At 40.8% G+C, this 12,308-nt stretch overlaps 1 protein-coding gene across 2 annotated transcripts in view; it reads left to right on the top strand.

Annotated features, from left to right (window-relative positions):
• Positions 1-890, top strand: part of PAX6 (paired box 6) — a 5,297-nt gene extending 4,407 nt beyond the window's left edge. For both annotated transcript variants that reach the window (XM_009074088.1, XM_009074087.1), the window contains exon 6: positions 477-890. In XM_009074088.1, the coding sequence (XP_009072336.1) occupies positions 477-562 (86 nt within the window). In that variant the 3' untranslated portion in view covers positions 563-890. The remainder of the gene's footprint in view (positions 1-476) is intronic.
• Positions 891-12,308: the final 11,418 nt, after the last annotated feature.

Below are 12,308 nucleotides of genomic sequence, written 5' to 3'. Positions count from 1 at the left end.
GTACCCACACTCGTGAGGTTCAGTGGTGTGAAAGTGTTTGCAGGACTCTGTGTCAGACACTACTGCTAAAGATTTGAAGTTATCAGAAAGGCAGAGAACCTGTAGGAATATCAGCCTAACCATAAAAAAGGCAAAACAGGGTAAAAAAAGGGAAAGTGTTAGCATAAACAGGAGCAAGCCAGAAACTTTTAAAAGGAATAGGACTGTTCAGTGTATTTTGGGCTAAATTCCCAAGCGATACAAATGAGCTCTGGTGTTTATCTCAAAGCCTAAGTTTATTTATAGCAACAAATCAGGGAGATGTGCACAGGTTTTTAAAATATACATCCCCACCCCAACTGACACTCTGCAAGCCAGTGGAGGGTGAGATTTAATGCTTACTGGAATACAAGCACAAATCTGTGAAACTGTAAGGCAAAAATTGTGCTCTGTATAGAAAAACTAAAAAAAAATCCATTTTCGCTCTCAATTTTCAGGTCTCATTTCCCCTGGAGTGTCAGTTCCAGTTCAAGTTCCTGGCAGTGAACCTGATATGTCTCAATACTGGCCAAGATTACAGTAAAACATGTGTTAATTCCGTAAATGACTATATGGACAACAGTTGGATGTTCAGCAGTATTTTATAAAGGAAGAATGGCTCTCAGAGTACTTCTGTACTGCAACTGTGCCCTATGCTGTAACACATGGAAAAGACTTTCACATGGACCTTTGTACACTGAAGGCATTATATCAGTTGGAACAAATCTTCATTTTGGTATCCAAACTTTTATTCATTTTGGTGTATTATTTGTAAATGGGCATTTGTATGTTATAATGAAAAAAAAAAAAGAACAATGTAGACTGGATGGATGTTTGATCTGTGTTGGTCATGAAGTTGTTTAAAAAAAAAAGAGAAAAGGAAAAAAAAAAAAGAAGCCATGATCAACAAGCTTTGCCACGAATTTAAGAGTTTTATCAAGATATATCGAATACTTCTACCAATCTGTTCATAGATTATGGATTGATGTTCCAAGTTTGTATCATTCCATTGCATATAATTAAACCTGGAACAATACGCACTAGATTTATGTAAGAAAAATATCTGTTGGTATTTCCAAAGGTTGTTAACGGCTGAAGCTATGTGCAAACAGGGGTTAAGAGAGAGCTTCGACGAAGAAAAGAGTTTGATAGATAAAAGGTAGATTGTGTCTTCGATATAATCCAATTTGTTTTATGTCAAAATGTAAGTATTTGTCTTCCCTAGAAATCTCCCAGAATGATTTCTATAATAAAGTTAATTTCATTTATATTTGACAAGAATATTCTATAGATGTTTTATATACATTTTCATGCATCATACGTTTCTTTTTGGTCGGCAAGAGTTAATTGTTCTTAGATATAGTTGTACTACTGTTCACAGTCCAATCATTTTTGTGCATCTAGAATTCATTCCTAATCAATTAAAAGTGCTTGCAAGAGTTTTAAACTTAAGTGTTTTGAAGTTGTTCACAACTACATATCAAAATTAACCATTGTTGATTGTAAAAACCATGCCAAAGCCTTTGTATTTCCTTTATTATACTATTTTCTTTTTAACCTTATAGTGTGGTGGTGCAAATTTTGTTACTGTGTTAGGTTAATCTCGTTAAGTTTTATTTTGATTTTTATTTTCAATTCTCAACAAGGAGGGATTCTTAAGGAATGTTTTTTTTTTTTTTTAATAGACTTTCAACCCTTCCACCAACCTGTAATTTGGGCTAACAAAAAAGAAGTTAGGTTCACATATCTAATTGCAGCCAAGAGCAGGAGGAGGTTGTTTATTTAGCTCGGGTTTCTGGGGATGCTCTAAACGAACTCCAGAATCCAGGAGAATTTCCAGCAGGGACTTTGCACCGTGCAGTCCATGGTGGGAACACGATGCTGCTGTGTCTATCTGCTGTAATTGTACGTAAAGTACCTCTAGACACATATGCACACAGATATCCATCCCTGACTTCTAAAAATTGTTTTTGTTAGGATGCTTGAAAGGGAAAAATCCCGACCCAGCTGTGTTTTTAACAGGCTCTTTGGGAGAGTGAATACCATCCCTTTATATTGCCACACAGCACAATCTTAGTGTAATTTTCCATTGAACTTGTAACCTGGTTAATACCTCAATGCGCTTTGTGTGAGGGTTGTTAGTGTGGGCGTGGGTGGAGAGCTGCATGTCAAGGAATAATGAGAGAAGACAAATCAACAGGCAACAACAATGTGAGCTGGGACTGGCTAGTGAAAGCTAAAGGCCTTTAGTCACTGGCAGGGAAATCTAAACATTCCCATATCTATGAAGCTGCCTCATTGTGCTGCAGTTGTTACTCGCGATGCTGTGCTGAAAAAGGGATCTCACGATTAAAAAGCCAATGTGGAGGGAGTTTTGAGTCAAAGCACAGGCATCACAAGCAGCCTTTGTAAAGCAAAGATACCATCTAGGCTGGTTATATTTCCCTTTCAGCATATTTGTCGCTGCAGATAACACTTCCCTGTAAACTTGGGGCAGCAGAGTTGTGGTAGTTGCGACGCCGCGGACGAGATTAAATGCACGTAAACTCCAAATCCTTCAGGGACAAAGAGCAGCTCTGCTCAAAGCACGAGATGATAGTTGTTCAAATTGAGAGCTTGAAGCAAGCAAAAATGGGCAAAACCCCATTTAGATTTCTTTTTAATCGATTCTGGTCAGTTGCAAGTATATTTGTTCCACTAGCATAAAGTAGTTTTAATTACCTGGGAGCCAAATATTCAAGAAACATGGATTTATTTTTTAATAATGTGTTTTTTTCCAGACTTGCACATTATGTGTTTAGAAGATACAGACAGATTGCATTAAACACCACAATAGGCAGGTCCCTTCTCACGTAGCTAAATTGATTCCGGGAGCAATTAATTATAGCTACAAATCCAACATTTATATAGCCACTTAGCCTGTTTATACCTACTAATACAGTTTGTTAGCTAAATGCCAACTTCTGCTCAACCAGGAATGGGAAAGAGCTTCCCATCCTCTCCTCCCTGACAGCCTTTGTGCCCTGGTTGCTGTTTCTGCAGGTGCCAATGAGTGGGTAGAGATCTCCCCATGGCTCTTCCCTGCCCTTCCTGGCCTTGCAGCTCCACTGCCTGTGGTCCAGCCTCTGGTGGCCTTCACTGTGCTGTCACCATCCCCTTCTGAAGGTTTTTTGCATGGCAGGCTGTGCTGGAGGGGCTGCACAGCCCAGCGACGCAGCATTTGTGTGCGTGGCTGAACCTCGAGCGCGTTTCGGTGACAGGCTGGCTAGCTGCGGTGCAGAGCGAGCCATTTCTGGCTCACTGGCTCCTTATCATGCCCTATGGAAGGAGATCAGAGGGGAAAAAAAATCCCTGGCTGGCTGCACATCAGGAAGAAGTCAGGGCATTTGGTCCCCAGAGCGTCGGTCGCCTCGCAGAGCTGCGGCGTGCGCCGTGGGCTCCGTGGGCATGGGCAGCTTTGCCCTGCACGTTGACATCCCCAGCCCTGCCAAGGGGCATTTCCCAGGATGGGCTGGGGCACAGGGCTGAGTGTGCAGGGCTCCCGTGCCTGGGAATCCTGGGGCAGCTCGTGGCACTGGTGCTCAGCCCCCACCAGCCTGGGAATGCCACTCAAGGGGTGATGTGTGGCTGTGTGGGGATGATCTGCCTCGCCCAGCACCACAACCAGCAGTGTAAGAGGGGGATGAAAATCTTCAGCATGCTCTGAGCAGCCTCTAAGACCCCTTTTCACCCCGTTTTTTTTTAGTTCCAGAGCTGTATTGCTTGTGCAGACTGAGATCTGCTGTGCTTAGCGTAACACAGCGATTTCCAAGGGTCTCCTCTTTCCACCACTGAAATTAGTGGGAGTTCCGCTATCGATTTCACTAGGAACGAGACATTTCCGTGCATTTGGTTAAAATGTTTTTCATAATAACACCTTGTACTTTATTTACAAGCCCCTCCTAAGGCATTTTGCAAATTATAGTCACACGAGAATTGATGTGTGAGGGGCTGTCTTAATAACACTGTATTTTGTGTTTCAAATATTGCGTTCTAGATACAATATTTACATTTACAAGTGAAAAGGCTGCTAACCTAACAGTTATTGTTCAGAGCAGACAGATGATGAGCTGTACATGCTGGTGGTGAAGCAGACACGCAGTGACACACGTGTTGGAGCTGCCTCACCCCAAGGAGGTCTTGGGTTTAATTGTTTTCTAAAGGTAAGCACCGACCAGTGTGGGACCTGCTGCAGGAGGCAGGCAGAGCTGCTTTCTCACCCAGGCTCTAGCACAGAAAGAGGATTGCCTCTCTTCTCTTTTAGCTAGGATTTTTATTGACAAAGTGACCAAAACGCCCCTGTAGGCTGGTTTACTTTTAGGCAGCCTAACATGGGATTTTTTTCTTTGGAGGAAAAGATTATAGCAGAACAACCTGGGCCTGATCACACACATTGCCCCCCCCCAGGCTTTCCAGCCATTGGAGGTCCTATTTCATTCATTTTCCATCACCAAAGCTGTCTGGCTTTATTTTTTATTTTTTCCTTTTTAATTGATTTTTCTAGTATTACTGGGAAAATATCTCATTTTTTTGTCTGGGTAATGCGTGCAGGTTTAGAGTTATGCTGAGGTTTAAATTTGTTCTGTATTTCCATGGTATAAACAGCACTAGGAAAGCTCAAAAATGTATAGTTCTTTTAAATTTTTTTTTCCAGTTCATTTCCATTTGCTCTTGTCCTCTCTGCTTCAGCACTTGAGCATTTTGCCACGTGCAGCTGATAAGTCTCCTCTGCTTTGGGAATGGTGGAGGATCTTCTTTGAAAATAACTCTTCTTTGACAAGACACCTGCTTGCTTAATGAGCTCCTGCAGCCCTGTTTCTCATCAGGAGTGTGATTGGCACCTACAAATACCCAATAGAACTTCCCTCCCCAATTAGAAATCAGCAGATAAATTAGGGGTGTGAGATAGAGCCTGGGAGTGTTTCTCTGGCTGAAGAGTGGAGAAACCCCTAAAACCCTGCACTGCCCAGGCAGAGGCAGAAGAAAACAAAGCATGGAATATAACTCCCTTTGGATTACTGCTGGAGAATGCTGTTAATGAAGGCTCTCACATACATCATTAGTTTAGTAGCTCTTGGAGAAAAGAGCAGAGGATGCTGCATGAGACCCATGGAACTACAGATAGCACTGTTTGGGTGGGAGCCAGGTTGGTAAGTTCCTTGCTTTAGAACATATTTTAAATTAATTCCTCCCCTAATATTCTCTTAGATGTAAAGAAAAAAAATCCCATCAAACAGACAAGGTAGCCTCCCTAGGATAGTTAGCTACCCTCAGATTATTTTTAAAGGTGATCCTGTGGAAGACAAAGGTGTTTCCATAGGGTCTGCAGAAATGAAACCTGAAAGAAATGAAACCATTTGATCGGTCTGTTATTAGGTACAGCTGATGTGTGGTAGATTTTCATGAAACCTGCAGCTGACAGAACCTCTGTTGCTTCTTTGGAAGGTGGCTCTTTGGAGAAAAGCCTCCAGGAAACTTCTTTCCCTTAAATTTCATTATGAATCCTTTGGTGACGATGTTTTCACACATGGAGAATTTCAGGGTCTCCTGTACACTCCCTTTTCCCTTTCTGGTAATATCCCTGCTGAGAGGATCATGGTCTTGAAGGGGGTGAAGGGGAAAAGGTGTGTCTGATGCTGGTGGGCTCTGCTGGAGATGCTTTGCCCCCACAGAGGACCCTGATGCTGGTTTTACTGGGCTAGTAGAGGTCTGTGGTTTCTGAGGTGCTGGAGCCTGACCTCCTAAGTCGAATTGCAGGTGGGTCAGGTGGTGAACAGAGGTTTTCTGAGTGACCCAGGAGGATTCTTGTTACCTTTAGGTGCCTGACAGGAGCTGTAAGTTGCATGAAATCCTCCAGTAGAGGTTGCAGTTGCCTCCAGGCACCTGACAGACCTCACGTACACTCTGGCAGCTAAAATTGGTGAGGGTTGCAAATTGCAGTTCTTCCTCTCCTGGGACATATGAGCTTTTCCAGCTGCACCAGAGAAGTTTTCAGATTCACAGATAACCTCCTTCAGGTCAGGCCTATGCTGGTGGATTTGGAGAAGTTGATGAACAGTTACTCCACAGAAATCACATATAGAGTGACAGAAAACTCTGATTTACATGGAAAGGCATAAAGCAGATAAACATCTTCAGGTTGTTACAATAAGTATGTTAGCTTATCATAAGTGAAGGAAATTTATATTTCTTCTGGTAACTGTGTGTTTTACCCTTTGCTTTTCACTCTGCAAAGTTGGATCCATACTCTGTATTCTGCATCTTTGTGTTTCAAATACTGCAGGGGAGGGTTTATTTATTTTTAAAACTCCCCCTGTCAGACTGGATTAAGCAAAAATCCAGTCATTTAAATTTTATAATTTTTTTTTTTTTTTGCTTTTAAAGAAGCAAGTTGTCCACTTTGATTTCTCTGAATTGAAGTCAACACTGTTACTTTCCAAAACACATATCCAAACTGTTAGATTCTTATTGAAAGTAAGTTTTTGCTGGGCCTGGTGATTTTTCTGAATTATGATTCAATTGCTCTGCATGAACTGTTGTTGATTTGCATCTGTTTGGGCAAGAATATATTGAAGACTTCACAGAGTCTTCTCTAGTTAAGGACTGCAGAATGAACCCTGTGTTCAGCTCCCTTGCATAGATTCTTTTACTGTGCCTACCTGCTGTACTCTCCTGCAGACACAAAGTCATTGTGGCTACCTCCAACTGCTTGTGTTTCCATCCTCTTCCCTTGTGTTTTATTATGATCAGTCCTCTTTGCTTGCCTGAAGCCAAAGTGTTGATGATGATGTTCAAAGCTCTGTATCTGTGACCCTTTGCTAGCTGGGATGAACCCCCTGTTTTTGAGGTGGCTCCTGGGAAGACTCTGTCTCCCACTCAGGTGGACTCCACTGTCTCCAAGACTGTGCTGTTAAACTCCTTCTCGATCCAGTAGTTTTCCAAAGTTGCTGAGCTACCCTGGACATCAGCTGAGAAGCACCATAAATGGGAATTTCACCATGCTGAAGAATTCTTCCAAATGCTTTCCTCTGTCTGTCACTCTCTATCTGGTCTTGACTGAGTTCAGCTTTATCATTAGTGCTGTGTTCAGTTCTGAGCTCCTCAGAACAAGGGAGACACAGAAGTCCTGGAGTACGTCCAGGGGAGGCTACAAAGGTGATGAAGGAACTGGAGAGTCTCTCTCTTAGGACAGGCTGAGGGAGCTGGGCCTGTTCAGCCTCAAGATGACTGAGAGGGCACCTCATCAATGTGTTCAAGTACCTGGAGGGAGGGTCTTGGGTCCTCTTGGGATGGAGCCAGGCTCTGCTTGGTGGTGCCAAGCAATAGGGCAAGCAGCAATGGGCAGAAATTGATGCACAGGAACTTCCACCTGGACATGACAAAGAACTTATTTATTGTGATGGTGACACACTGGAGCAGATATTGCCCAGAGAGGTTGTGCAGACTCCTTCACTGGAGATATTCAAGAATTAACTGTCTGGACACAAACCTGGGCAATGTGCTCTAGGATGGTCCTGCTTGAGCAGGGAGGTTGGACCAGACAATCCACTGTGGTCCCTTCCAACTCGATCTGTTCTGTGATTCTCTTGATTATCTTACCTGTTCCAAGTGCAAGGCCATGCTGGTGGCAGGAGTGTCATTATGCATGAGGGATAGTAGAGGTAAATTTGTTGTCTGACCAATTCATGCAGGAACAAATTCTCTAGGTGTGCTGAATTGTAATTCTGGACCTTATCCTAGCAGTTTGCTCTTGGTCTAAACCATCGTTGACTTCTCTGGAAGACTTTTTAGATAAAGCTCTACAGGTCCAGAAAATCCACACGCAATAAAATGTCAAGACCACAAATGATGTCTTCATTTTGACATGAACAGGAGGTCTGTATGTCAGTTCGAGGTGCCTGGTAACAGTTAGGATTGTTTAAAGGTGGAGTTTAAATAAACAGCCAAGTTTTCAGCTGATGCTCCAGGATGCTTGGTGCTCAGCACTCCTGAAAAATATGTCTATCTATTCAGATACAGAAATACAGATGATTTTTTCTCCATTTTTAGAAAGGAAAAAAAAAAGAACCTAACATTACCTATATTATTCTAGAAACTGAAAAAAAAAAGTGGTGGAATTTTTGTTTTCTTTCCCCCCCCCCCCCCTTTGAGCTGCCCTTTTTTTTTTTCCCTAAGATGAAGATTGACTTTCATTCTTTTTTTTCTACACAGGTACATTTATTATTGACTAAGCACCATCATGTGCTCAGTGTGATTAAAAAAAGAAATGTAGGCCTTGCACTCAGGTAGCTCACAAGAGAAAATAAACCCCCTGAGATGTCATGGGGGATAGTACTTGCTTCCACCACCTCTTAAAGGCATAGAAGCATTTTCTTTCCTCTTTCTGTTGTGCTCTGTAGCTATGGATGATGTTTCTCTAGCACAGGGAAAAGAAGAACATTTTACTAAGTTTTACTAGAGCAATATTGGTTTAATACATGTACATGTGTGTTTTTTAGTTCTTGTGATATAAACACATTTTTAAAGGGACATGTTCCAACCCTGTGATTTTCGAAAAACTTGATTAATAGCTCATTTTCCAATATAGAATCATGGAATTTAAGGGTTGGAATGGACCTTACAGATCATCCAGCCCCAACCCCTGCCCTGGGCAGGGACACCTCCTCACTAGATCAGGTTGCTCAAGGCTCATCCAGCTTGGATTGAACACCACCAGGGTTGGGGCATCCACAGCCTCCCTGGGCAACCTGGGACAGTGTCTCACCACCCTTAGAGTAAAAAACTTTTTTCTAATATCTAACCTAAATTTTCCCTCCCTCAATTTGAATCCAGTACCCCTTGTCCTATCACTGCAGTTCCTAACACAGAGTCCCTCTCTGACTCCTTGCAGCCCCTTCAGGTATTGAAAAGTTTCTCTGAGGTCTCCCCAGAATCTTCTCTTCTTGAGATAGCAAAGAATTTTTGTAAGTTAAGACTTTTTCACTTTTCAACATCACTATTTAATACTAAACGTAAAGGCTGAACCAGTGGCATAGTACCATTGGTATCAAACCTGAAGTAGCTGAGTGCCCATTTCCAGGTGTTTGTAGCTGCTGTTACAGAAAATTGAATTCAGCTGCATCCTGGAAATTGCTTTTGAAATGTCTTTACAAACAGAGAAAAAGACTTAATCTAGGAGAATATTCTTCTCGTGTTCCAAATGCTTATATTTTGAAAACCTCAACACAACAGATATTACATAAAGAATTCTTATTTGACATATTAAAGGCACAACGTTTTAGATTTCATTACTGCTTTCTTGACTGTGTGTCACAATTCTGTAAAGATCAGGTTCTAGTTCTGAATTGGGAACATCTTCACTGGGGTGAATCCTTTGTTTCCCTGCTGAGTTTGGTGGTTTCAGTTTGTTGCCTGCTAAAAAGGTAGGAAGTTCTGCTTAAAAAAATTGCAATAAACAAAAAAACCCAACACTGCAATCTCTGCCAAAAGGAGCCTCTGAGCACAAGCAATGCTTGCACAGACTTCCCATCCAAGCCAGCAAGAGGCCCTGGCCATGCCAAGAGAAGCTGGTAGCACATTGTTGAGAGAGGCTGTGCCTGTTCTTCGATTACCTGAGCTGCCTCCCTTAGCTAAATATTTGTCTTCACATCAGAAGGATGTTTGGGACACAGGAGCTTGACAGTCTGAGTGGCTGTGAGGAAAAGGCACAGAACATCAGGACATAAATGCTTCTCTGGCTTCCCAAGTCAAGATTCCTTTTGGTGCAATGGGTGAAACCTGTGCTGCATCTCCTCCAGAGCTGCAGAGTGTCAGGCAGCACAGACCCAGCACTGCTTCACCCATCAGTGCTCTGGATTAGCCAAGTCACTGTCAGATGTTGTTGTAACCCAGATGATATTTTGGAAGGAAAGAAGAGGAATTTTGCTCCATGTCTTCTTTGCCTTAGGTAAACAACACTGTACATCTGTATTCTTTAACACTCATTTCACAAAGCATGTTTAGTGACTCAGAAAAAAAAATAATGCAGATTTGCAGAAAGAGTTCCTTTTATTACTCAAAATATTTGTCAGCTTTAATATGAACCTACTGAAGTTTTCAAAACTGAAGCCTTAGAGATGCACAGGACACACATAGACATTGTACATATGTGGGACATGCTCCTTGCTACAATTTTCAGTAAATATATTGACTAGAAGTGGATTGTGACTTTTATATTTTTCCCCTGTATGTTGTCACTGACCTATTTAAGTACATTGGCAGCATTTTATATATTTTGTGACTTTATTTCCCACAAATACTGTTTTGTGTTCTTTACATTAAAAAGACACACTATGCAACACTTCAGCTCCATGAGAAATCACTTTATCCTAAGCATTTAAATTATTTCACACTCTCAAAAGGCACAATTAACTATCTAATGAGAACTTCCATTCAACGTTACACATGACACAAAAAAAGAGGAAAAAAAATGTTTGAGACATCAATGATAATATTTTAACTATGTTGGCATAGGAAAGTAGATGTCTTCTTTGCTTTATTAAACTGACAGTTCCGTTCTGAAACTTTATTTTGAAAAGATTTAAAAAGGATTTGTGTCTTCAGAAATAAAAAAAAAATATAACAGGCATATCTAAAAAATATAGAAGAGAAAACCTGATTGTTACTACTAATGAAATAGCTGATGACAAAATAGTAGTCTTTTTGATTCTGATCACAAAAAATAAACTGGTAGTGACAGGATATGATGGATAGATTTGACATCCTGGCAAATCACTGTCATTGATTCAATTATTCTAATTCAGAATAAAAGCTGTATACAGTATGTGTTTATGCTACAGTGGAGTTTTTTAAGTGATTGACATTCATCATATTAGTTAGACAGTTTTAAAAGCTATGTCTTTGTTTTACACAGCGTCGTCAAGGAAGAAAAAAAAAATAAAGTAGAACCTGGATTGCAGGAAAAAACCCAACAAACCACTCCAGCAGCTCTTGGTTCCAAACCCATCAAAATATGTTCACATTATTGCATCCCATTAACGCGTTCGTTGAAGACTCAATTTCACTCCAGCCATGTAATACACTATTTAAAGACTAAATTTTGAAGCTGCAATGCAATCTTACAGCTGGGTGGCTTGGAAGTTCTGCAGAGAAGGAGGCATTACCTCTCAAAATGGAAGGCAGCCTGAGAAGAAAGAACACCAACCACTTGAATTTACAGGTCAGCTCTGCTTTGCTGCTCCTTTGTTTGATGGGAGAGGCACAGAGACACACAGAGAACAGTTAGAAGTTCACAGATTGTGGATCTGAGGGTACAGAAGCCTGAATTCCTTGGATATTCTGCCCTGCTTCAGAGCAGCAGGCTGAGAGATCCTTCCCCAGCTCAAACGTGCTCCTCTGGCTCCCGAGCATTAATGTGCCTGTCGCTTTGAATTTCCATCCTGAGTTCTGCCTGTTGACATCATTTCATAGCACTGACTTCAATTGTTTGGGATTACTGTTTGGAACTACATAAGGAAATCAATTCTTTCCTCTCTGCTCAGTAAATTCCACCTAAGTACGTTTTAATGCTTTGTAGAAAGTCATAAGGCAAAGTGATTAACAGATTTTGCTTCAAAAAAACAACCATTCTTAATTACTGTCATATTAGAACCAACACTATCTTATAGATTTCATATCCATTATTACATGTTTAATAAACTGAAGGTTTCCTGAAGTTTCAAAATGGTACTGCAAAAATGAATGTTTTTAAAGCTGAGTACTTTGTTTTCGGAACAACACGTGACAATTCACTTCTTGGTTTCATTCCTTTATTTCAATAAACCAACTTATTATTCATACAAAATATTAAATGCAAATATATAAAAATTCAATTGGGAAAAAAAATCCCTTTTTTTTTCCTGTTTAAAAAAAATAATCTGGAAATGAAAAGGTAAGAGCAATTTTCATGTTTTAAGGAAAGGAATAAAATACTCTATGTTTTCAGTGGAGCAGAACAATGGTAAGACCCAACATAACCAAAGCTTTAACAAAAAAAGCCAAACCCAAACAAGCCCAAAATTAGCACAAAGAAAGAATGGAAAAAAAAACAAAAACCCACAACACAAGACAAGAAGGAAAAGGAGGCATCAGATGACAACGTGGATTTTTAAAGACTGCTGGGTCAAATCATTAAGAAAAATATTTATATAAGTCATTAACACTCATAATTAGAGTGTCATATAAATCTGAGTGAAACTGCTAAGTAGAAATCA

This window comes from Acanthisitta chloris, unplaced genomic scaffold (assembly GCF_000695815.1).
Source record: "Acanthisitta chloris isolate BGI_N310 unplaced genomic scaffold, ASM69581v1 scaffold24694, whole genome shotgun sequence".
Lineage (NCBI taxonomy): Eukaryota > Metazoa > Chordata > Aves > Passeriformes > Acanthisittidae > Acanthisitta > Acanthisitta chloris.
The sequence above is the reverse complement of the archived record's forward strand: the minus strand, read 5'-3'. Positions and strand labels throughout refer to the sequence as shown.